A 27,026-nucleotide genomic window follows, 5' to 3' on the forward strand; every position below is an offset into this window, starting at 1 on the left:
GGGTATCCTCCTAACTTACTTGCCATTGGTGCCAGGCTACCATTTACTAGAGACTTACAGGTAAGTTAGCCATCTCCAATTGGGTGCAGCCAATTCTACGTACACTTTAGGGTCAGGGCACTGGCACTGAGGTCTAGTTAGCAGGCCTCCGTGCACTGTCGGAGTTGAAAAACCAGCAGCATCAGTCAAAAAACTTGGGGGTGACCATATGAAAATAAACTTTTCTTTACAATGAGGTAAGTTTGCCTTTAGGTAGTTTTGGTGAAAAATGGAATGGAGTTTTGGTGGAGTTGTGTGTGTCTGTTAGCCTTCCAGGGACAGTTGGAACAGATTCAGCAGCTGGGTTTACCCCATAATACTTTGAGTTCATACAAAAAGTGGTTGGTAGCAAACTGTCTCACCTCCCAGCACTTAGTTCACCCCAATGCATTATGGTAAATACCTCAAGTTTATAGTTGAGATTGTAACATGAACCCTACCAGTCATCAGACCTTTAACTGAAACTTTATTCATGTTACTTTGTCTGATTGCACCTGTGTGTGTAAACCTTCTTTTATATTGTAACAAATATCACAACTAATTCCAAATCTGTTCGATTCGATGGTTTAATGGGTCATAGTTATGGATCATAAAATTAGTTTAGTACAGCCTACCTTACTTATGTCACATGGTTGTATTTTCAAACCAAAATGTTTAGCAAACTGGGTGTGCTGCTTAATGCTGTTGTTCACCTTCTTCCACAGTTACCCATTATTCAATGTGGCTTCTGGTGAGTTGGGCTCACTGCTGTTCTTTGGTAAAATCCAGTCTAGCGGACAGTGATTATTTGCAAGATTGGTTGAAAAAACTTACACTTCTTATTCCAGAGGTAAGTAGGTTACTTGTCGTGTTCTTATTTTTTATTTGAAGAAAACTGTACATAAATATAAGTTCTGTACATTTGATTGTAAAATACTGCAACCCAAACTTTTAGATTAAGGCCTTCTATGAGTATATGCATATATTTGTTGTACAAATTGATGGTTTCTAAAATGTTCTCCCTCTACCTAATTTGAAATTTAGAGTAGGCTTTTGACTCAAGGTAACTTGTTTTCTCGTATACATTCCCAGTGACTCGTAGCTCTCCAGATCCTAATTTTGTTCTTTAGATGACAGTAAGCTTTATCTCTTGTTGAAGCGTAATGCTTGTTTCTAAGTAGATATTTCTTTGTACATGTTTCCTCTTTTTTTGTAATATACTCTAATTGCAAACTTTGCTTTGATCAGTAGGTGCACCAGAGCAAGTTATTGGATCAGAAATTCTTTAATAATCTTAGCAATGTCCCGGCCTTCAAATGACATTCTCAAACCTGATGCCCTTTTGATTTTTCTATACACCCCAAACACCAGCAAGTGTTTTTCTGTGATATTTTAGTTTAACTCTTTTATTTGGTTTTGCAGTTTGTGAAAGCACATCAATTGTGTATGAAAAATCCAAGCAATTTTCCTTGTGCTATAATGACCTAATAACTTGACTAACAAAATGTTAATTGTACAGTCCTCCTAGGGAGTGAGAACATGGGGGACAGAGATGTATATTAAGCACTCTACTGGGGTTGTGTTTCTAACAGTCCCATATCCTGGCCAATGGAACAAGCTAGTTGATGTCTCCAGCACTCCCCTTGTGTGTGTGAGGCCAAAAATATACCCCAGCATACATCAGTTTTCCAGAACACCATCCTCCTTCCATTATTGGGTGGGCCATGTCTTTCTACATGAGTGTCCAAATATTTACGTGTGACTGTGACATTCCAGAACGGTTTACTGCCTTCACTGCTTTTGGTTGAGCTGAATAGAGGCCTGAACTCCAACCTTATTCAGGTCTCTGTGCATCGTCTTCACTTGTTTTCTGAGACAGAGATCTGAAAAGTTCAGGATCTTCTGACTCTGAAAAAAATACTTCTGTTTTTATTGCTGCAACTGTTCAGATTACATCTCTGAACACCTCTTTGTGAAGCACTGCAAAAACATGTCCTTTCCCTTGCCTCCACTTTGAGTCGCCTGGTCGGGAGCCTTGTTGCTTTCTCTAGGTTGATGTGCCTCCCTCTGTTATCTGGATTCTCTTCCTCCATCATCTCGCTGAAACTTGGAGAACGAGTGATTCTCCTGATAGCTGTTTTGAGGTTGATCTTTGATGTAATGACCTTTGGTGTCTAAGGACGGAATTCTTGCACTTCCTCCCCCTCTTCCCTGCAGATAGGTGTTGTTGAGACAGTCTGTGGTACCCACAGTACCATCAGGGGGCAGCCACCAGGGTGCACCAAAGACACCTTTGGTTGATAGCATTTTGAGGCCAGCCAAAGGTAGAGTAGCTGACTTAAAGGGAGATGCTCTTTGGATACATCTAGCCAAATATTCCTCGCCGTAGTATGTTTCCCAGGCACCTTATGCAATCCAGATCATATTATAGCAGTTCTCTCATGTGCAGATAAGGTGGCATTGTGCGGCTTTACACTGACTCTATACAGCCCTGAAAGTAACAGACAGGGGCCACATATAAGTGCCACTTCTGTGCACTGATGTCAGTTACTTTCTTTTTTGCACCTTCTGATGCGGACCCCGAGCTAGGCTCCTGGCTTTGTTAGTTTTTTGAGAACTCCAAAACGTTTCCACAGTGTTGTTGTGAAAAATATCCCCACCGTAAATGACAAGATTTAAGCCACGCCATGACTGCAGGAAGCAGATGTTCGTATTTTTCGGGGTAACCCTGAACTTGCCTCCTGAGATTCGAGAAGACGAAAGAAGAGCGACCGAAGAGCAGTGCTGAACAAGGAAGAAGAGGACACCAACTGCTTTGGCCCCAGCCCTACCGGCCTGTCCCGACTTCGACTTGCAAACAGTGGAACCTCAGTGTGTCCGGCAGCCATCCAGAACCTGGAGGACTTTCCCTGCCTTCACCAAAACAACTCTCTCCTGTGAGCACCGGATTTGCTCAAACCAAAGACTCCAACACAGATATCGGATCCAGCTGGATTGGCGGTTCTGCACCACTCTGCTCCCGACACCCACTGCCGGAGTTCAAGGGGCCACACACCATGTGGAGATCTCCCCAACAATCCTGACTTGGGAGCCGGTGATCTCTGACCTGCATCAATCTTCTACCCGGTGCCTGCAGCCTCAACTTGAGGGGTCGCCCCAGCCGTGTCAAGAGTTGGTAAGAATATCAGACTCCTGATGACACCCCTGCACCTGACGCCCCACACCATGGGTGGCTCAACCGACGGTGTCCAGGCATCCCTTGACACCCCAACGAACCTCTCTTGCCAGTGGTCGCCCTCAGGAAATCTCCTTGCCAGAGTCTGCATCACTTATACTGAACCAGTGATCTCCATTGGTAACAAGAGGCCTCCCGACATCTCCTTGACACCCTGCATTCGGCCTCCTCCGTGACGCTGGCGGTGCAGCTCCTGTGCTGATTGTTGGCCCCTGCAGTGCTGATCCTAACCCCAGGAGCCTAGCTCCCACAACCCAGTGGCGACCTTGTGAGCAGCCCCTGTCCGAAGGTCCCCAAGCCCTTTTGGCTAACATCGGGCCTATGCACTCTGCACCCGTCCCAGTGCCGCTGGTGGTATGATTTGAGTGCCACCTTGAACCTTGGAGAACCTTGGTTCTAACACCTATTCTTTCTGGTCGTTTACTTACCCGCAAACCAATAACATTCTCTTCTTCCATAGGAACCAATGTTTTGATTTTTCTTCTAAAATGTTCTGTGTTGAATTGACTTTTGTATTGAAACCAATGTAACTTTGCTTTGAACCCAAAACTGTCATAGTTACCTGTGTTTTGTAAGAACCACAGTGTGATATCTAGGCAGACCCCCCCCCCCCCGAGTAGTCGAAGTAACTGAAAAGTAACGCAAAAGTAATCTGAAGTAATTTCACTGTATTCTGAACGGTTTTAAAAGCAAATACAAACCTGTAACAATTCCAATTTCAGCTACAATTGCATTATCGTGTAAAGCTTTGCATTTGAAAGCATAATCTGATAGAGACTACTAGCCGCGGATTCCTTAATGTAGAATTATCCCCAGGCGTGAGACTGGACCCGGAAAAATCTTTGCCACTGCATCTCTGCGCACCGGGGGTCAGCACTGCGTGACTCCGCCCTGACGTAGCCCGCGGACGTGACGTCAGCGAGGTCACAAAAGCCCTATCCTGGTGCGCTGACGTCAGTTTCCTTCTTTTCCGTGTGCAACGCGGATCAGGGTTGTGTCCTTTGGCCTGTTTTTCGGCCTTCTTTTAACGCTTTTGCGTTGAGGAACAGTGTGCGAATGCCTTCGGGTTTCAAGACATGTACTTCTTGTACGTGTCAGATGTTGGCGACTGACCCTCACCCTGTATCTGTATGTGGTGTTTGGGCTAGCAACATGATTCTATGGACTGCAACGCTGTCGGCATCTCAAGCCGAAGTCCCGGCGGGAGCACCGGATGAAATTGCTTTTGGGCCGCTTGTCCAGGTCGCTCTCGTCTCCACGTCCGTCCCCTACCTCGGAAGGGTCCAGAAACCGCCGATTCAGAATGCGGCATCGTCCTTCACCGAGGCCCAGGGGCGTCGTCCGCCTGCCGGTAAGCCTTACAGCTTGTCACCGAGCCCTTGTCTTCACTCTGCAGAGGGCGCCGGTTCCTCTCGGGACGTGCGCCCTCGACCGGCGTCACCCTATCCGGCGTTTCCTGGCGTCAGGCGACTAGGGCCCAAATGAAGGCCTATGCTATGGCTCTGCAGGCTTCTTTGGGCCCCCCTCCTCTTCCTGAGACGTCCTCGGATCCCTTGCCATGTGCGGGTCCTTCGGTGGAGTCGCCGGCAGCTTTGATCCTGGCGCAGACGAGTTCGGTTTCAGGTTCTGGGGGTGTGGTGCCATCTAGGTGCGGCCCTCCGGGGTTCCCCTCTTCAACCCACGGTGTCCCTGCCTAGCCGCAAATCCCCGCGGAGTCCCTGTGGTGTCGCAGGTGGTCACCGGGACTCACGGTTCGTCCCCGAGTCCCCCTTGGTCCTCTGGGCAGGCAGGTGCCTTGCCGGAGGCCGAGCCGACGCCATTCCGGCGCCGATGGCTTTCCTTCCCGACCCTGGCAGCGCAGCGGGTGGTGGCCGGGGTCTGGGGCGCCTCCCCGAGTCCCTCTCGGTCCTCTACGCAGGCGGCTGCCTCAGAGGTCGAGTCGGCGCCTTTTCGGTGCCGTTCATTAGCCGCTCCGGCTCCGACCCGCTCCATTCTCCTAGAAGGCACGTGGTGGTGGAGGTCGCCTCAGCGCCCCTGACGTCCGCTTTGGCGCAGATCGAAGACACACCGGTGCCTATGGAGGACTCCACGGCACTGTCCAGGCGTCTGGTCATCGACTCGTCTCCGGAGGTCCCTTCCTCTCCGGAGGTTTGGCATCTCCTTGTCTCGTCTTCACCGAAGACTGGATGCTGCATCGTTGCTATCTTCCGGGGAGGGCTCTTCACAGTCTCCGCGGCCACAACCCGGGATCCTCTTTTCCGCAACTCGCTGTTGGTGGCCCCGTAGGCTTATCCGGAGGCCCCTCAGGCCCCCCACTCATCCGTGGATCTTCCATCCTACAGGGGCTGGCCATTTCTCCCTCCAGCTGGACTCGGGGATGGACGGCTTAGTTTACAGCCGTCGCCCACAGAGGAATTGCATTTTTCCTCCGTGACGCCCTACGGAGGCGGGTGTTGCCTTTCTCCGGGCCATTTCCACGGCTGCTGGCATTTTGCAAATGGGCAACTCGGTCACCCCATTGCCTACGGACCATCTGTTGGAGGTTCTCCACCAGGGCTCTGGTGGAAGGGAGCTGCTTCTTCCATTTGAAGCTTCTAGGGGCCTGGGGGCGTCCTGCCACGGGAGAACCAGTGCCTCAGCCGCTCCTCCACCGTCCTGCCCTGCACAATCCAGTCTGCCTTTCTTTCCACCCTTCTACCCAGGGACCTCTCCTGCAGACTGCTTTTCCTTCATTGCCTTCAGTGTTGCTCCCTCCGTCTCGGGAGGGCCCGGTGGTTGGATTCCTGGGGGTGTAACATCTTCTCTTTCACTAGTGCTGCTTTGAGAGCGCTCAACACACTTTGTTTGTTAGCCAGGGCTACCTCCAGCCTGTAGGATTCCGTAGAGTCCCTTCTGTCTCGCTCCTCACAGGAGGGTGTCTGCGCTGATCTTCGGCACCATGTACTGGATGGTCGGTAGCTGCTTTTATTCTCCGTTCGGCCTTGGATGTTTCTGATTCTCTCTGCCGTGCTATGGCGAGTTCTGTGGCTCTCCGCCGCCATGCTTGGTTGGGGGATGGCGTTTTTCCAGAGAACATTAGGGAGCGTCTTGTTGACCTGCCTTTTGATGGGGTTCTTCTGTTTAGCACCCATGCGGACTTCACCATTCAACGGCTCCTTGCGGGGCTCCGTCCTCCTCCCCCTCCGTAAGTTTTGGCTTGTCGGTCCTCAGGTGCTTTTTGGGAGACGTTGATCCCACCTTTTTCTTTGGGCCTAGTGTTTCGGTTGGCCCGTCTGTGTGTTCTGTGTGGCGTGCAATGCCTTCAGGATCCTTAGGTTGGCCCTTTTGTAACTGTTCAATCAATCATAGCATTTGTAAAGCGCACTACATACCCGTGAGGGTCTCAAGGTGCTGGGAGGAGGGGGAACGCTGCTATTGTTCGAAGATCCAGGTCTTGAGGAGTCTCCTGAAGGTCAGGAGGTCTTCGGTCTGCCGTAGACGGATGGGGAAGGTGTTCCGCGTCTTGGCAGCGAGGTGGGAGAATGATCTGCCGCCGACGGTCACTCTTTAGATGAGGGGGACGGTGGCGAGGGCGCGGTCAGCGGAGCTGGCGGAGCTGGCGGGCGGGGGTGTAGAGGCTAAGTCGGCTGTTGAGGTACGCTGGTCTGGTGTCGTGGAGTTTCTTGTGTGCGTGGGTGAGGAGCTTGAAGGTTATCCTCTTGTTGATGGGGAGCCAGTGCAGGTCCTTCAGGTGGGGTGTGATGTGGCTGTGGCGGGGGATTTCGAGGATCAGGCGTGTAGTGGCGTTCTGGATGCGTTGGAGTCGTTTCAGGAGTTTGGCCGGGACTCCTGCGTAGAGTGCGTTGCCGTAGTCCAGTCTATTGCCTAGGTGACCGTCCTTCTAGTTTCGGTGAGGATTCACTTGAAGATCCTGCGAAGCATGTGAAGGGTGTAGAAGCAGGAGGAGGAGACGGCGTTGACCTGCTTTATCATAGAGAGTGTGGAGTCGAGGATGACCCCTAGGTTGTGTGCATGGTCGGTGGGTGTTGGAGGTGTTCCTAGTGCAGACGGCCACTAGGAGTCGTTCCAGGCCGAGGGGGTGGATCCGTGGATGAGGACCTCCGTCTTGTCCGAGTTCAGCTTCAGTCGGCTGTTGCTCATCCAGTCGGCGACAGCCTTCATGTCTTCGTGGAGGTTGGTTTTGGTGGTGTGGGGGTCCTTGGTGAGGGAGAGGATCAGCTGGGTGTCGTCGGCATAGGAGATGATGTTTAGGCTGTGCTGTCAGGTGACGTGGGCGAGCGGTACCATGTAGATGTTGAACAACGTTGGGCTGAGGGATGAGCCTTGGGGTACGCTGCAAATGATCTCGGTGGCTTCAGAGCGGAAGGGGGAAGGCGGGTGCTTTGGGTTCTCCCAGTGAGGAAGGAGGTGCTTCTCTTGGATTCCGGCGGCGTGGAGGCGTGCTCTTAGTGTGCGGTGGCAGACTGTGTCGAAAGCGGCTGACAGGTCCAGGAGGATGAGGGGCGCGGTTTCTCCATTGTCGAGCAGGATCCTGATGTCGTTGGTGGCGGCGATGAGGGCAGTTTGGGTGCTGTGGTTGCTGCGAAACCCGGACTGGGACGGGTCCAGGATGTTGTTCTCTTCGAGGAAGCTGGTCAATTGTTTGTTGACGGCCTTTTCGATGACCTTTGCCGGGAACGGGGGCAGGGAGATGGGTTGGAAGTTCTTGGGGTCCGCCTTGGGTTTCTTTAGTAGGGCGTTGATCTCTGTGTGCTTCCAGCTCTCCGGGAAGGTCGCTGTCTCGAAGGAGATGTTGATGATTTTCCGGAGGTGGGGTGCGATGGTGCTGCTGGCTTTGTTGAAGATGTGGTGTGGGCAGGGGTCTTCCGGGGATCCGGAGTGGACGGTGTTCATGATCTTGATGGTGTCGTCGTCGTTGATGTTGGTCCAGGCGAGCAGGCGGTTGGTGCAGGCGGCGGTCGTGGGTGCGGGGATGTCGACGGTTGCCGGGGTGGTGGCGGCATCGAAGCTGCCGTGGATGTCTGCTATCTTGCGATGGAAGAAGGTGGCCAGTGAGTCGCACAGGTCTTGTGACGGCGGGAAGTCGTTGGTGTTGGAGCTGGGGTTGGAGAGTTCCTTCACAATGCTGAAGAGTTCTTTGCGGTTGTGTGCGTTGTTGTCTGTGCGGTCTCTAAAGGCGTTCCTTTTGGCGGATCTGATGAGTTTGTGGTGTCGGCGGGTGGCGTTCCTGTGGGCTGTGTAGCTTTCCGGAGTTCTGTCGCGGGTCCAGTTTTTTTCTAGTTTTTGACAGGTTCGCTTGGAGGCCTGGAGGTCTTCGGTGAACCAGCTGGCTCTCTTGCTGGTGTGGGTGTTGGGGGGCTTCTTGAGTGGGGCGAGGGTGTTGGCGCAGCCGTTGATCCATTGTCTGAGGCTGCGGGTTGCGCCGTTGGGGTTGGTCGGGTCTGCGGGTGGGCTCTGGGTGAGGGTGGCGGTTAGCTGGTCCTCGTGATCTTGCCCTAGCTTCTGCTGGGTGCGGTGGTGTGTTTCTGCAAGGTAAAGTGGATGCAGCGGTGGTCGGTCCAGTGGAGTTCGTTGGTGTGGTCGAAGAAGACGTGGGTGCTTGCTGAGAAGATGGGATCAAGCGTGTGGCCGGCGGAGTGAGTGGGTGTTGTGACGACTTGTCTGAGTCCGAGGTTGCAGAGGTTGTTGATCAGGATGGAAGAGTTAGTCGTTGTTGTTCTCGAGGTGGAAGTTCAGGTCCCTGAGGAGGATGTAGTCCGTGGAGGCGAGAGCGTGTGTGCTGATAAAGTCGGTGATGGAGTCGCTGTACTGCGGTTGGGGTCTGGGGGTTTGTAGATGAGGGTGCCTCTGAGCGTGGTGTTGGGGTCGGTGTGGATCTGGAAGTGCAGGTGTTTGCGGGTGCTGAGGGTGTCATCGGCGTGTGTCGAGCTTTTGAGGGTGTTTCTATGGACAATGGCAATTCTTCCTCCTGTTCCGTTGGGGCGGTCCTTGTGGGTGATCTTGTAGCCTTCCGGGATGGCTATGGCGATGTCAGGTGCCGAGAAAAGGGTCAGCCAGGTCTCTGTCAGGAAGGCGACATCTGGGGCGTTGGTCTCAAGTCGGTCCCAGAGATCGACGGCGTGTTTGCGGGCAGAGCGGGTGTTGAGCGGGATGCATCTGAGGAAGTTAGGTTCCTTGTTGGTCGGGTTGGCGGGCCGGATGATGGTGAAGCTGCAGTTCCGGTAGGAGAAGGGTCCTTTGGTGCGCTTCGGGGCGGCCAGGCAGCAGATGCGTGTTCGTCCGGCGTTGAGTGCGTGGAGGGTGCTGGAGTCGTAGCAGAGGCAGGCGTTGTGCGGTTTCTGGCGCTGGGTGTGGTCCGGGCGCAGACTGGCTTTCCTTAGGCGCGCCAGCGGCCCAGCCGCCCTGAGAAGGGGAGGAGGGAGGGAGGAGCAGCTGGGAGGGGGGAACGGGCGAATGGAAGCGGGGGGGGGGGGCGGGCCGCAGGGGACGCAGCGGCGGGAAGCGGGACCGGCGAGGGAGCGGGGGTCAAAAAACAGGCACAGGCAAAGGCAACACAAGCAGCAAGAGAACACAAAACAAGCACAGGCAAAGGCTAAACAAGCAGCAAAAAATACAAAGCAAGCACAGGCAAAAGGCTAAACAAGCAATTAGATGACAATACAGTGGTCACAAGGCGTGATAATCAGAGTGCACAAAAAGCAGGCAGAAAACAATGAGGCGCAGGTGGTAGCCTGCGGGTGGAGGTGGGCCTCGAACTCAGTAGCAGCTGGGTCCTGGACACGGCGCACTCAGGAGGAGCTACGCGGCGTGGGGAGCGACCTCCCTTCAACAGGGTCAAGACCTTTGTGGTGTGTTTTTTGGCTGTTGGTGAAGCCATATAGGTCCTCAGGTTGGGCCGTCTGTGTATTTTTTCGGCTGATTGGTAAGCCGTCCGTGGTACTGACCGCAAGTCTCTTATGTTCTTGTCCTCGACTGTGTTTTTTTTTCTCTAAGAAGTGTTCCCATGGTTTGTTTTGGGACGTGTCATACCATAGGTGGGGTCCTTGTAGCTATTGTGTAGCTCTGTCCTCAGCTGGGAGGGTGTGGACACCTTTTCGGGTTCCTCGCCTTTCCTGACGTCTCTGTATGCCTCTTGGTGCGGTCTCCTTTTTTTTCTGTATCGGCACGGCTTGCGCTGCGCCAGGTTCTGTTACTCTCAATAGCCGCTAAATCGCCGGACTGAATTTAGCATGCCGCCTACGGCGTCGTGTCCTGGTTTTTCCACCTTGCTGTCCGGCGTTTTGGTCTGGCCCTTTGCCTTGTGTTCGGGGGGCTAGGATACTCCTCGTATTCCCCTGTGTTCTGGCTGACGCCTTAGGGCTGTCATACGTATTTCTCCTCTTTCTCTTCTGGCTGGTCCAAATTCTTTTCGTGGGTCGGGTTGTGTCTCTGGAATGGTCTTTCTCTGCGGCTTGTTCTGGAGTTCCCTTGCCTCTGCCTTCATCTTGCGCTTCGCTTGTTCTGGGCGCACTGCTCCATGGTATTTGCCAGCTGCCGGCTGCGCACGCCTGATCGTTATGGTCCGCCTCCGTGGGCCTTGGTGTGTACCCTTTTGCTCCTGCCCCTTGTTCTGCTGGAGCTTTGCGCAACTGTGTCTTTCTTATCACGCCTGCGCTTCTTGGTTGTGGGGCTGTTCCTGTCTTGTCTGCTGCCTCGGGGCTGTCCCCTTGTGTGTGTGTTCTCCTGCGACGGGCTCTGCCTCCGTTTCCACCTCTTCTCCTTGGAGTTTGAGATGGTTCTTTTCTTCCTTGGTACTCTTTTGGCGCTGTCTGTCCCCCTGGGGTTTTCTGACGGATGTCCTTTGGACCTCTGGTAGGCTTAGGGTATCCTGGCCTTACCTTCGCCTTGTTCTTGCTTACTTCTGCTTGGTGGGGGCTGGGCTTCCTTCCTGTCCCCGTGACACATCCCCTGTTGGGGCAATTTGTTCTTCGAAGCTGGTGAGTTTCCTCTTGCAGACCCTCCGCCCCTATAGGTATAGCTAGGGTATCTATTCTACGTTACGGAATCTGCGGCTAGTAGTCTCTATCAGATGTACAAGTTACTTACCTTCAGTAACGATATATCTGGTAGACTATTCTAGCCGCAGATTCCTTCATGACCCGGCCTTCCTCCCCGCTCTCCGTTGACCTTCAGCTTGGTCTTCTGCACTCGCCTACCTCCGTGTGGTTTTGTCTTCTGCGAGTGCCCTCTTTCACTTTCTCACTGGTGGGATGCTTCGTTCTGTTTGCTTGTTCCACTTCTCCCTTTCTGGTAAATTGGATGATAGGTTCATGTGTACTTCTGCATCCCTACACCCTGGTTATTCCTGTGTGGGGCCTACTCATGCTCTTCTCCCTTTTTCATTGCTTGAGGTTTCTGACTCCTCTGAGTTGGGGGTCTCCTGGCTGTGCCTCAGCCCTTAGCTCTTTACAGGGGATGCGACCCTCCTTGATGATGATGTCCTGGGTTACTTTGTCATTACTCACCTGTTAGGGACTTGTTACCCTTCACTGTTATGGATTAGGGTTGCAGACTTCTGTCGTCTGCTGTGTCATTTTTCACATGTTTTTCTGCTTCCAGGGAGGATGTCGCCTTCGCCTTGCGAGGTGGCTTCTCAGAGCAGTGCTCTGCTCTTTCCCTTCTATGATTTTCGGTACCATAGTGCCTGGCACTTTTCCAACTGGTGCTGTTCCTCACCTTTCATTTCCTACCTTTCTGTTTCACTGCTTTTTGGCACACTGTTCCCACTCTCTCTCAGTTTTGTTTGTGATGGCTCTGCGTTGTCCCGTGGAAAAGTTCTCAGAAGAAAACTGACTTCAGCGCCCCGAGGTGGAGCTTATGTGACCTCGCTGGCGTCACGTCCACGGACGACGTCAGGGCCGAGTCACGCTGCGCCTCCCCCTGGCGCGCAGAGATGCTGTGGCAAAGATTTTTCCGGGTCCAGTCTCAAGCCTGGGGATAATTCTACATTAAGGAGTCTGCGACTAGAATCGTCTCTACCAGATACATCGTTACCGAAGGTAAGTAACTTGTACGTCTACTTACCTGTGCCAAGCCCTGCTTGGTTCTAGATATAAACAGAAGTATACCTTTTTATACTAAACTAATTGGCTTGGATTCAGTCTCAGTGTGTGCCATCAGTTCTTGCTTGATTGAGTACAATAAAGGCTTAGCACACCCTCCTGATAAGCCTAACTGCTCGACCACACTATCACAAATAGAGCTGTTAGTGATTATCTAATTTAGCCTCTGTTATACCTCTGGGGATCCACTGGACTCTGTACACACTTTACCCTACTTTGGTATTGTATATACAGAGACAGCTAACAACGGAGAGTACATCTATATTGGCATGGTTACTCCCAGGTCTGTGCTCCACAGAAAAGTCCATCCCCTGTAGGGAAATGGACAACCTCAAAAGTTTGGGATTTTCCCCCTTGATTTGTTGAAGCCATAAGAGGGGCTTATGGTTCATCTGAACAATGAAGTGAGTGCCAAACAGGTATGGAACTTCAAGGCCCAGACCACAGGCCTCCCTCTCAGTAGCTGACAAACATTTTTCCCTGGATGTAAACTTTCTGCTTATTAAAGCTACTGGTTGGTCCTGGCCATCTTTGTTAGGTTGTGATAATACTGTACCTACCCCTATCTCAGAAGCATCTGTCTGGAGATGAAGGTTTTTGAGTAATCTTGAGTAACTTTGCAGGATGGGAGCAGAGTACATGGCCTGCTTGGTCATCAAATGCCTTTTGAGAGCTAACTGCAGACTGAACTTTCTTAGGCATCCTTTTGTTCGTGACATCAATAAGTGGGGTCAGTATAAAGTAAAGTAAAGTCCACATTTGTAAAGCGCACAATCACCCGTAAGGGTCTCTAGGCGCTGGGGGGCCGTCGGGAAGATTAAGCGAGCTATTGCCCAGAGTCACATGCTGCTGGGCTGACCTGCCGCCGGAGCCGGGGATCGAACCGTGGTCCCCAGATTCCAGCGTCAGTCGCCCTGGCCGCGGCGCCACACCTCTTCCATCACAGTATGGATCCATAGCCCTTAACAAACCTCCTGTAGTACCCAGTCTGGCCCAGGAAAGCTCTAACCTGAGTCTGGGTTGTGGAAGCAGCCTAGTCTATTATGGTTTGAATTTTGACCTCCTATGGTTGAACCTGGACTCCACCTTCCAGGTGGCCCAACTACTCAACCTTGCTCTGCCCTATCTGGCCCTTTGTGGCCTTGATAGTGAGGCCTGCATTTTGCAGGGCCTCCAGAGCATTCCTGAGGTGGACGTGGTGCAGCTAAAGAAGTCAATATCATCTGGATATGCTGCACTATAGGCTGTCAGACCTGTTAGGACTTTGTTCACCAACCTCTAAAATGTGGCAGGTGCTTTCTTAAAGCCAAAAGACATTACAAAAAATCGATAATGCCCACTAGGGTTGAAAATGCTTTTTTTGACGTGGCATACTCAGCCAGTCTGATTTGGCAGTAGCCAGCAGTCAGGTCAAATGTACTGAGATATTTGGCAGAGGCCAGAGAATCAATCCAGTCATCTGCCCTGGGAATTGGGGCAGTGAGCTAAATAACGGTGATGGATCAAGCCCTGATCTTTGGACTGGGTAAGAGTGGTCTGCTTAATTCAGACACTCTGTTCATCACCACCCCCTTTTCTGAATCGTTTTTGGCCACTATAGGTGTGGCAGGGTATACTCAGACATGAGTCCCTTGCTCACTGCTCCATCAGGATTCAAGCAAGCCGTGCCGACGAGGCTGAAATGCCAGAAACCGGTCCCCGGAAGCTTGTATCCTTTCTGGCGAAGAATTGGCTTGGTAGTTTGGTCTGCCCTGTTCCCATGATGCACTGGGCCAGGGACAGACTAATTTGCATATAGCCAGGTTCTGAGCTGGGATGGGACAGTGAGCTAAATAACGGTGATGGATCAAGCCCTGATCTTTGGACTGGGTAAGAGTGGTCTGCTTAATTCAGACACTCTGTTCATCACCACCCCCTTTTCTGAATCGGAATTGGATGGACATCAATCCAAGTGACTGCACTGAGACCTCTATAGTCTACACAAAACCCCATCTCTCTCCTACCATCGTGGGTGTGAGGTTTTGGGACAAGGACTACATGACTAGTCCAAGGGCTCTCCGAAGGCTCAATCAACCCCCAAATTCAGCATCTTTTGGACTCTATCTTGATGCAATCTCTGACATGGATAGTCTGTCTGTAGATTGTACTTTTCACTGGCAGGCTGTCACCTGTGTCTACTTCATGGGTACACCAGGTGGTTTGACTGGGAGTCAGAGAGAACAAGTTTGGGAACTGATTGAGTACTTGACTATAATCAGCTTGCTGCTTGTCAGTGAGGCTGCCTGCCAATGCTGCTCCATCGCCTAACCCATCAAGAAGGCCCTAAGAGAGGAGATCAGGGAGAGGGTCACTCTCTTCCTCCTGACCCCATTAGTGGCCATGAGCAAGCTAATGTCAGCCCAGTCAATAAAAGGCTTTAGGCGGTTAACATGATGAACTCTGTGAGAACTTCTGGGTGTTCCTATGTCAGTAGGTGACCTCCTGTTTTCTCAAAGACAGTGTGGGGACACTCCACTTGTCCTAGAGAGCTGCGGGGGCCACAGACTCCAACACCCACACTTTGTGTCCTGGTGGCTGGTACACAGACAGTACAGCCTTTTGGTAATGCAAAGCTTTCTAAAGCTCCTAGCCGGCCGCCTTCATGTACATAGCCATACATGAACGCAGGCCAAGGACATAGTCAACCATGTCATGCTCAGGGCGGGGGGTTTGAAAGGCAGCTCCTAGACCTCCATAACCAGACACAATGAACCCCTAACTGGATGTCCAAACAGAAGTTCAAATGAGCTGTAGCCCACCCTCTTTCTAGGAACCTCTCTGTAGGCAAAGAGAAGGCAGGCTAGTAAGACATCCCATTTGTGCCTCAGCTTTTCTTGGAGACCCATGATCATACCCTTTTAGGGTCTTGTTGAACTTTTCAACAAGCCCATTCCATTGTGGATAGTAGGTTGTGGTAAACTTGTAGTTCACACCACACTCTTTCCACATAGCAGTGATATAGCCAGATATGACATTTGTACCTTTGTCTGACAAGACCTTGTTAAGAAACTCCACTCCGGAAAGTACTCCCTGAAGTGCCCTAGCTACCAAAGGAGCTGGAGTGGTCCTATGTGGAATAGCTTCTGGATACCTGGTGGCATTGGCCACCTCCACTAGTATGTAAATAAGTCCAGAGGCTGTTGGAGGGTTTAAGGGACCAACACTGTCCATCTCCACCCTCTCAAAGAGAGCCTCAACCACTGGAAGTGGAATTAGGGTGTCTTTGTAGTGCCACCTGACTTACCACTGGCTTGGCAAGTGACACAGGAGCGACAAAATATCCTTGGTATTTTCAGACATGTGGGGCCAGTGAAAATGACGACAAGCCGTTCCCTAGTCTTGCTTTGCCTAAAATGTCCTGCAAGGGTAATGTCATGCGCTAGGGATAAAAGAAAACCCCTGAATTTCTGAGGTATGACCAACGTCCCAGTGACACCAAGCTTGGGGGGGTCTCTTCTCTCAGAAAACAGGAGCCCCTCTTCCCAATAGATCCTATGGGACCCACTGCCATTCCCTGCCTCCTCAACAGCGGCTTTCTGTCTGAGCTGTTCAAGAGAGAGGCTGGATTTCTGCTCTAGACTCAAGTCTGTCCTGGAAGGGCCCCCTTCCCCCAAGAGCTCGTCTGTGTCAGGCCCAAGTTCTTTTGGAACAATTACTTCACAGGGGCTGAGGTCATCTTCCTCAGGAGGCTGATCCTCACTAGGAGTCTGAGAGGAAGATAATTCCTTACCCTTCCTGATCCTTCTCTTAGGCGCTAACTGGTCCATTATTCCAGGACCCAGTGCTCCGTCAGTGCCTAGCTGTTTGACCTGAACCCTGGTAACAGCAAATGCACCAGCCAGAGATTCCCATCATCTCTGCATGTGTCCTGAACTCCACTTTATACCAGGCTGAGGTTTCTAAGTCAATGCCCAATAGACAGTCCACAGGTAGGTCTGGGGAAAGCACAACTTGTTTAGTGTCAGTTACCCCTCCCCAGCTATGATTTACAACTGCCAAGAAATGATTAGCCCTGACATTGCTTGCATAGGTCATTTGATAAATTTGACCAAGCATGACCTGTGCTGTAGACACAAGTTTATCTGTCGCCATAGTGACATTGGCCCCTGTGTCTCTTTTTGCCACAGCTTCTTGAGCACTAATCAAGGACTGCTACCTGTACTTGCCCAAGTTAGTGGGACTTACAAGTAAAGTGGCAAGTTCCATGCCACTGTCACAGACCAGGACAGCCTGAGTGGGTGGTCTGACTAGGCCAAAACCCATTTCAGAACCCAAGGTTAACCCTACAAATCCATTGGAAGCACTACTACTACTGGTGCTGGGCAGGTAGCACCAAGGTTTCTTTCCAGAGGAAGAGGAGCTTTGGGACCCACTCGCAGAGGAAGACTTTTGAGGACCTTGTATAGACTCTTATCTGAAAGAGACATGTTAGTGATAGATTCCTTACCTTAGAATATCCCCAGGTGTCAGACTGGATCCGGAAAGTTTTGCTAGCAGTACCCCTGCGCGTCAGTAGGTGGCGTCGTGCGGCTCTGCGTCCGTCGCTGGCGTCGTATGCGCCGAGTTGACATCATGGAGACTACTTAGGCGCCACCCATGCGCGCTGACGTCAGTTCTTTCTTTTTCGGCGCCAGTAAGCACAGATCCGGTTAGAGCACGTACACTAGTAATTTTTTGACTATCTTTTTTGGGACTTTTGTCTCTTGTTTGTCTTCTCTGGTGCATAGGGATGCCTGGTTTTAAGTCCTTGGGGCCTGCCGTCGCAATATGTCGGTGGCGGACCCACACGACGTCTGTCTCTACTGCCTGGAGCGCGACCACGACTCCTGGTCCTGTCTGGACTGTCGGGCCATGGGCACCGAAGACCTTGAGGGAGCGGCACCGGAAGTTGCTTGAAGCTTGGCACTCGTACCAGCGCCGTTTGCGGTCCAGGGGTCGTTCTCAAGAACGCTTGTGGGGCCACCATCACCTCTCCTCTGGCTCCAAGTCTTCACCCTCTGATTCGAGTAAGAGACAACACAAAAAGAAGTTGAATGAGCGTTGTCACTCTCCGACGTCCCCCCATTGGGCCTCAGATGCAGACGAGGGGGACAGGGGTTCTGCCCCTGTGGCTCCCTTGGAGCCTGGGAGTCCCGCGGCCTACCCGCCTTACCCACAGGTGCAAGAGTTTCTTGCTGCCCTGGACCGCCTGTTTAGGCCTCGGGGTCCCGCCGGTGCGCATTTGGGCCCCGCGGTCCCGTGTCAGGATCCGACTCCACCGGCGGCTCCGGCGTAGCAGGATCCTGCGCCGTTGGCTCCGGCCACGGCGCCAAGAGGTCTTACGCTGCCGGCTCCGGCCCCAGCGCCACCCTCTGCTCCGCCTACGGCTCCGCACCGGATGCCGTTGGTTCCACCTCTGCCCCGGTTCCCAGACGGTTTTGTCCCTGCCTGGGATCCGAATTGGGACATGGTGCCGGTTCGGCCAAGTCCGCCGCGGTCTGCGTCGCACACGGTGGAGGTTGAGGACAACTGGGAGGGTTTCTCGGACCCTCTTGCTTGTCCGTGCAACTCTGAGCAGGATTGGGCGGACGACTTGGAAGAGGCCGGCGGCGTCGACTTCTCCTCTGACCCGAGGTTTGCCTCTCCCCCGTCCACTATGGAAGAAGGTGCATCGTATACGGTGGTGCTCCGTATGGCAGCGGAGGTCCTTAACCTTGATCTCCCTACGGTGGCCCTAAAGACTAATCTCCTCACTGAAGTGCTCCAGTCTGCGTCGACTTCATCGGAGCCACTGCTGCCATTTAAGGATGCCCTCACTGATTTCTTGTTGGGCACTTGGTCGCGGCCGTCCACAGGGGTGCCTATGGATAAGAACGTCGCCAGGCGTCATTGCCCGGCGCCGGGTGATCCTGCCTTTCTGACCACTTATCCTACACCCGAGAGCCTGGTCCTTCAAGCTTCGACGTCCCACAGTGCCTTTCCCACGGCTACGCCAGATAAGGACTCTACGAAGCTGGAGCAGTTCGGCAAGCGGTTGTTCTCTTTGGCCAACTTGGGTCTGTGATCGGTGAACACCGCATGTCTATTTGGCCGCTATTCCCACGCGGTGTGCGATACCGTTGCTCAGGTGTTGCCTCAGTGTCCTAAAGAGGTCCAGGCTGTGCTGTCCCAGGCTGTGGCCGAGAGTAAGGACGCTGCTAAATTCTCCATTCGTTGTGGCTTAGATACCGCATACTCCCTCGGTTGGGCGATTTCCACGACTGTGGCACTTCGTCGCCACGCCTGCTTGAGATCTACCAGGTTCTCTCCGGATGTCCAGAGCTCGCTTATGGACATGCCCTTTGATGGCACTCGCCTGTTTGGTGATAAGGCTGACAGTGCGCTGGGGCGTTTTAAGGACTCTCGAGCTACAGCCAAGTCCTTGGGCCTTTCCGCCACGCGCCCAGCCACGTCTACTTTTCACTCCTTTCGTGGCCAGGGAAGGGGCGCCCCTGTCTGCTCGTTCAGTTCAGTCAAAAGGGCAGAACCAAACTCAGTGTGGGCGTGGAGGCTGCCGTGGCGGCTCTGGGGCATTCCTAGACTGAGCTTCGGGACGCACCCTATGCCATTGGGTGGCAGGATTCGTCATCACCTTCCCCATTGCCGTTCTGTCACTTTCGAAAGGTGGGGGCTGCAACTAGTCCGGAGAGGTTACTCCCTCCCCTTAGAGTCTACCCCCCTGGCCATGCCACCTCAGTTCCACCACATGTCGGTGATCGTTTTGCGCTTCTCCAGCAGGAAGTTATGGCCCTCTTGGCTAAGGGGGCTTTCAAGCACGTTCCTGGGCCAGAAGTAGGGCGTGGTTGTTATTGCTACTACTTTCTGGTTCCCAAGAAGGACAAGGGGGGCTTGCGCCCCATCTTTGACCTCTGGAACGTCAATCGCTTCCTCCGGAAGTAGAGGTTCAAGATGTTAACTCTGGTTCAGGACTTGGCTGCCCTCGACCCTGGAGACTGGATGGTAGAGTTGGACTTGCAGGATTCATATTTTCACATCCCCGTCCTACCGGCCCACCAACGCTACCTGCGGGTCATGGTAGGCCAGGAGCATTTTCAGTTTGCCGTCCTCCCCTTCAGCCTCACCAGCCCCCTCGGGTGTTCACGAATGTGATGGCAGTGGTCGCAGCTCATCTGTGCAGGTCAGGGGTGTCAGTCTTCCCCCTACCTCGATGACTGATTGTTGAAGGCAGGCTCGCTCCAGGCAGTTGTCACCCACCTCCAGACTACAGGTGGCCTCCTGCATTTGCTGGGGTTTTCCATTAACGTGCCGAAGTCGCACCTGAGTCCTTTTCAGAGGCTCCCCTTTGTGGTATATAAATAAATAATACCGGATCTAGGTTTTACTGGACATAGCAATAACAGATAGCTCAATAAATAAGAGTCAAGATTCGAGGTAGTAGGAGTTTGCAGGTTTAATACAGCATAAAGGACAGGAACAGGACAACCTGCACGGGAACAGGATGGACAGCGCTGCCGGGGGCAGGATCAGAATCGGCGCAACATTTAATAACAGTGCACAAACATATATACCAAAACAGTTACATTACAATGAATTACAGTAGGCGGAGCAGTGGGTGTGGTCAATAGCAGTCGCGAAAGATAAGGGTGAAAATGGGTGTAACAGGGGCGTATACATAGACATGTGATGCAAACGTAACAGAATATGTCATAAATGGGGCGGAAACATGGAGGGGGCTACCTAAGGAGCCGGGACCTCTAACCTAATGGTGCGCGCAAACTGACAATGACGTGTTACTAGGAGAAGCTGGGGGCTATGAACTCTGTGCTAGGAGCAGAGACTGAAGTCTGGAGAGTCAGGGCGACATGTACCTAAACAGTATCTAGTATCTGATGTTTAGAGAACATGTTGATAGAATCCAAAAGTTATCGGGGTAACGGCTAACAGACTCTAAGACTGGAGCATGCATTATTCTACATGTAGTGCGTGATGAAGAATATTAAATGACCATTAAATGCAGTATTTCTCTTACATGGAGACGTAAAGGCTAGACAATGACGGAAACTATTGATGCGATTCAGTAGCTTAGGAATGCAGAGAAGGAGGGCTGGACTGATAACTAGAATCATAACATACTCTTGGCAGACTCAGAGGCAGAGCCAGGCTGAGCCGGGCACTGTGAGGCAGGAAGTAAGTGAAGGGTCGAGGATACAGGTGGGGGCTGTATCGCTCCTCAGCGAGGACTCAGAAGACAGGAGCTGAATCTGGTGTCCGGGCCCTTTTGAGGCCTAGAAACGGGGACTTTACAATAAAATAACGTGCACACTGAGAAACGTGGCAACGTAACTTTACATAGGCCTGATACTCGTAGTATTCACAAGAACTGGGAACTGACATACTAATGATGGACACAACTGTAATTGCGTCTTTAATCAAACATGGGGAATACATATGCATATTTAATCATGCACACATAACATAAGATGGAGGACACGTAGGGACACAGAACATGGCAAAATTTACTTTTCCACATTCCCTCCTTGTCACTACGTTTCCATCAGGAAACATCAATATTCATGATACCATCTATCATTTCATACAGTATCATTTGCTCGTCTCGAATTTTCTTGGAACGGGATTTAGGACGGGACTTGGGACTAGGAACACAAGATGTAGCACAAATGCCGCAAATCGCAGGGCCACATTGTAAACAGAGGCAGCAACTGAATATGATCGCTACTGCAATACCTAGAAATGACAATACTTTCCATCCCCAGGCGGAGATTATATTCCAGAACCAACCGGACCATGTCCAGGTGCCTGGATCTTGGTGTAACATATGGGCAATTTTATGGAGTCTGGTAATAGCTGAATAAACAGACGGTGCGTTATTAGGAATGAAAATGCAGCAACTAGATCCGATGACTCTACATGCCCCGCCCCTATCGGCCAGTATGACGTCAAGGACGAGACGATTCTGGAGCACGACAATTCTCATAAAGGATTGTTCTTCGGTTAAGTTACTTAGAGCAGAAGTAGTCTCGATCACTACTGCTTCAAGTGTTCTGGTTAATCTACGTATCAGTTTACTATTTACAACAGTACCTAAGTAGGGGAAGACACCTTTATTGATATCTATGTATTGTTCTAGAGCAGTTTCAGTATAATCGACAATCGGGAAATTTCTCTTGTGTCTAGTATGTACTAGGTGGGAATTCCTATGATAGTCAGGTGGGGCTAGGAAAACTGGTGGCAGTAGGAAGGCAATGTAACATGTACCATCCCAATCAAGGGGCAGACGAACATATGCGGTCTGACCACAAACAAAATAAGAATGACGTGAAGCTTTGAAAATAGATTTCCTACTGTCACTATACTTGATAATAGTAGTACAATCACTATGGCCTACATGTACGGAACCATTATTTCGGACACATAATTCACCTTTGACGGGTAGTACTGAAATAGCAGGTAAGTCTGGAGTAGAATCAGACTGAACATTCAGGACCATAAAATTCGAAGAATAATTACCTAGATTATAAACTTCATTCTCTAGATCTAACCCTGTTCTGTGGGGAAGACCTTGCTTGTCTGGGAAACATGTACTGTTAAGGAAAAACATATCTGTTGAGGATGACGTTAACGTGGACCATGCTCCACACGAACCATTATGTGAAAATGGATAAGGAAAGAGTGGCAGAACTCCCTTCGGTGTCTGGAAAGGGGGGAGTCGACCACACACCCAACAATTAGTGGCATTGCTGGTCTGGTGTGAATAATGTAACATGCGGATAAAGGAGTTATTACGCATAGCAAGACGATAAGAGAGTTCATGAGGAGGCAGATCACTAAACGTGTGCTCTACTGTAACATTAGCAGACTTATTTACATGAGAAACTGGAAAATACAAATAAAATGCATAACTGGTGCAGGAAATCATAATGCTGAAATATAGCAGAAAACATAAAATAATAGTGCAACTTCTAGAGTTCTCACTAACTCTCTCTCTGTGGGGGTCTATTATATACATGTCAGAAACCGGTCTAACCGTTTCACCTAGGGGAGGACTTAGACAATCAAACTGGCTGACTTATTTTACTAGACCTTAGTTTAAGCTTATACTCCTGTTGCGGAGTTTTCTCTAACAGGGAAGGGTTCGTAGCAATGTCTTTTGCGGGACAGTCCTTAAGAATAGTACTTTGGCAGTCTTTAAGATCCTCGGAAATGTTCTTTGAAACAGGTTTCAATCCAAAAAATCTTTTCACATGTGACAAGTGGACCCAGCCCTTCCTGCCTTCCAGCTTGACGGCAGTACGGGTGGCCAGGAGGACCTGTCGGGGTTCCTTCCAGCGAGGCTCCAGCGGACTTTGAACGATCAAAATTCCTGACCAGAACCATGGATCCGGGAACGATTTCATGCGGTGCCACCTCGGTATTGTCTGGAAATGCGGCAGCAACCTGTGAACGACAAGAGTTGAGGGCAGACATCAAGGAAGCTAGGTAATCTGTCAGCATATTACTTGAAACATCGGTAATACTTCGAGGTCTAGGTGTACCCCACATGTTAGGGGGGCGGCCGAATACGACCTCATAAGGGGACAGACCTGATCTGGAATGTGCGACCATGCGCATATAAAACAAGGCAACTGGCAGAGCTACTAGCCAGTCCACACCTTTCTCTTTACATACTTTTGCAATTCGGATTTTCAGGGTCTGATTATGTCTCTCTACGAGACCGGCTGCTTCTGGATGGCGTACACAATGGAACTTCCACTGGTACCCTAACAACAGGGAAATATGTTTCATAAGCTCGGATGAGAATGGCTGGCCGTTGTCTGAATACACGACCCTAGGGAGTCCATAACGGGGGAAGAATTCACGAACCAACTGCTTGGCAGTGGTCGCGGCTGTGTAATCTGGTACTGGATATGCTTCTGTCCACCTGGACAAAGCGCATACAACTACGAGAACATACTTGAAACCTCGACATCGCTCCATCTGAATATAATCCATCTGGAGGACTTCAAAAGGGTGGTCAGGGGGCTGGAATCCACCTTGTACCACCGGGACACTTTTACCTGGATTAAACTGACAACATATCATACAGGTACGGACTTTCTGCTTGGCTGCAGCTCGTAAATGCTTGTTGAACCAAATGTTCTGGATACTATCTAACATAGCTTTTTCTCCTAAATGTGCTGGACTATGTGCGGTATTGATAATGACTTGAACCATAGAATCGGGGAGAAACCATGTGGCTCTACCCTTCGTTACCCATCCCTGATCTGTCTGGACCCCTCCTTGTTCGGACCATTTCTTGATTTCCTCGGGAGTAGCATGTAACTGGATATCTATGACATCTTGAGTGGGGTCCTTAACTGTCATGCATGTAGTCGGATCTGGAGTGTATGTCTGTGTCGGATTAACTGGAATGTCTGGTGTCTGTGCTGTAAGCTTGGCTGTGCGATCTGCTAGATCATTACCTTGAGAAATAGTGTCAGTAACTTTCGTATGTGCTTTGCATTTCATGATAGCAATAGATGTCGGTAAGTGTATGGCATCTAACAGAGCTTGAATAAGGAGACCATGCTGAATCTTGGTTCCATGAGAAGTCATGAAACCTCTCTCCTGCCAGAGCACTCCAAAGTCGTGTACGACTCCAAATGCATAACGTGAATCTGTGTAAACATTAACTTTCAGGTTCTTAGCGTGTATGCAGGCTTGTGTCAGAGCAACTAGCTCTGCTGCTTGAGCAGACAAGGTGTCAATACGGTGTGTTTCAATAACTTCAGTGTCAGTAGTCACTGCATACGCGGCTACTAGTTCTCCTGTACTTGTTCTCATACATGAACCATCCACATAAAGTGTCAGGTCGGGATCTGGTAATGGAATATCTGTCAGATCTTGTCTTGGCTTAGTCATAATGTTAACTACTTCCACACAGTCGTGTGTGGCAGGATTTGAATTAACTGACGGTAACAGTGTTGCAGGATTTAGAACGTTGCAGCGTCTGATTTCTATGTGTGGCTGGAACAGTGTCAGTTCATAACCTGTTAAACGTCCAATTGTCAAGTGCTGAGTCTGTGTTCGGTTTAAAAGAACTTCCACGGAGTGTGGGACTTGTACTGTCAAGGAATGTCCTAATACTATGGAATCACTTTGTCTGATAGCTAGTGCTGTGGCTGCAACTGACTTGAGGCACGCAGGCAGAGCCTGGGCTACAGGATCTAATGTGCTCGAAAAATAAGCACAGGGCTTGTATTGTCCTGCTTGATCTTGTGTGAGAACAGATAATGCTGTACCTTCCCGTTCTGTGACGAAAAGTGTAAAAGGCTTACTGTAGTTCGGTGTAGCTAGAACTGGAGCTTGGCATAGAGCTTTCTTTAATTCATTAAAACTAAGTGTATGTTCAGATGTCCAAGGGAGGACAGTCGATACGGCTGCCTCCTGTGTCGTTAACTGTATCAGTGGTTTAGCTAGAAATGCATACTGAGGAATCCATTGTCTGCAGTAAGAAGTGAGGCCGATAAAAGCACGTACCTCCTTCTGGGTCTTGGGCTGAGGAAGACTCGCTATTAGCTGGATACGGTCAGGTGTCAACTGCCTACCCCTCTTGGACAGTAAGTGGCCTAAGTAGATCACTTGCTGGACACAGAATTGAAGCTTAGAAGGGGACACCTTGTGCCCCATCTCTGCTAGGAAATACAAGACTGTAAGGGATGCTCGCTCGCAAGCACGTTCAGAACGGGCTGTGATCAGTAGATCATCGACATACTGGAGCAGGGCAGTGTCAGTTGGCATGTGAATATTGTCTAGTTGTCTCTTAAGTGCTTGACTGTAAATACTAGGACTTTCTGTGAAACCTTGAGGAGCTCGTGTGAACATATAGCTCCTTCTATTTAAACAAAATCCGAAAAGGAACTGGCTGTCTGGATGAATGGGGACACTAAAAAATGCGTTCTTGAGGTCTATGACTGAAAAAAATGAGGCTTCAGAATCAATGGCTGTCAATAGGGAAGAGATATCTGGGACAACTGGGTACTGGGGAATAATACATTTGTTAAGTTCCCGGAGGTCAATCACTAATCGATATACAGGGGGTGCATTTGGATCAGTACGTTTCATGACTGGAATGATCGGAGAATTACATACATTGGAGTCAGTTTCTACAACTACTCCTTGAGCGATGAGCTCGTCAATAATTTTGGATAAGGCTGCTACAGCCTCAGGTGGCAATCTGTACTGTCTGATTCGTGGTAACACTACACCTGGCTTGAGAGTCACACGATGGGGTGTGATTTGCATATAACCAACATCAGTTGGACCTTGCGCCCATAGATGCTGCGGAACATTAGACAATCTCGGATCAAAATCTCGTAATACATAGTGACCCTTGAAGTCACGTAGGAACAATCGTATTCCCTCTGGGGAACAGCAAATAACTGCACCTAATTCTTTCAGTGTCTTAATGCCTAACAGATTTTCTGGGCATGACTTCGTAAGTAACAGATCAGTAGTACGGGACAATGGACCTACTTCTAGAGTAACTGGCTTAGATATATCATTTACAATAGGCTTTCCTGAAAATCCAAGGGAAACATTTCTAGAGCCTGAGAGCGGAGCCCCTGGAACTTCGGCGTGACTAATGGTGGTCCTACTTGCCCCTGTATCAATCAAAAACTTTCTGTCTTTCCCTAATACTTGACTATGAACATAGGGACCCTCTTGATCTACAGGTATCTCGATGAGAGGCAAGCCTACCTCCCTCTCTAGGCTGTTTCATGAATATGGCTGATATTCTGGATACTCAGACTGTGCATACTGGTACATCTGTTGTGTAACATGCTGTGTTGCAGCAATAGGCTGCGGTACTGGAACTGTCTGTTGTGCATTCTGTGGCTGAGAAGTCTGTGCAATTTGTTCTTGTCTAGGCGGACGTGGTCTTTCTTTAGTCTTACCAGTAGCTATGTTGTGTTTCAGAACTGCACACTCGTTTATAAAATGACCTGGCTGTTTACAATAATTGCATGTCCCTTTAACGGGAACTGCAGGATGACTGGCTTGATTCGTACCCCTCTTCTGACTGTCTTGTGGAATAGATTGTGCAACCAGCACTTTCATTTTCGTGTCTTTCATACGTTTCCTTTCATGATCTTGTTCTTCTCTGATTCTATTCTGGTGGTATTGGAGCATCTGTAACATCTGGGACGGGGTATTAGCTTGCCAGGTACTTTCGACTTTCAAAACTCGATTCTTAACTTGTGGACTTGAATTCTCGACTAATTTAGTAACAAAAAGATGAGGATATGACTCGCTACTTGTCTTGAGGCCACTGTTTATACTAAAACATTTCTCGAATCTAGAATAAAAATCACTAGTGTCTTCGTCTTGTTTCTGTTTACAGGCTGAGATTGCATCCCAGTCTTCCTTTTTAGTGGCTAATAATCTTGGCAAAACTTGTATTAACAGTTCTGGTAATTCTTTACATTTCTCTCCTAGACCGGTACCTGGTACTCGTATCTTATCTTCAGCTTCGAGAACTGCCCAATCGATCTTTTTCTCTCCCACCTCCCATTCTTTTTCCTTGAGTTTCTCATATACCCCTGCGGGCAACAGGACCTTTAACATTTTAATAATATCTGGATACGTGTATTCTC

At 50.3% G+C, this 27,026-nt stretch overlaps 1 protein-coding gene across 2 annotated transcripts in view; it reads left to right on the forward strand.

The window, feature by feature from the left end:
• USP34 (ubiquitin specific peptidase 34) overlaps nucleotides 1-27,026 on the forward strand; it is a 2,681,755-nt gene that overhangs the window by 929,695 nt on the left and 1,725,034 nt on the right. For both annotated transcript variants that reach the window (XM_078649291.1, XM_078649292.1), the window contains exon 36: nucleotides 744-868. In XM_078649291.1, the coding sequence (XP_078505417.1) occupies nucleotides 744-868 (125 nt within the window). The remainder of the gene's footprint in view (nucleotides 1-743; nucleotides 869-27,026) is intronic.

Source organism: Lissotriton helveticus, chromosome 6 (assembly GCF_964261635.1).
Source record: "Lissotriton helveticus chromosome 6, aLisHel1.1, whole genome shotgun sequence".
Taxonomy (NCBI): domain Eukaryota; kingdom Metazoa; phylum Chordata; class Amphibia; order Caudata; family Salamandridae; genus Lissotriton; species Lissotriton helveticus.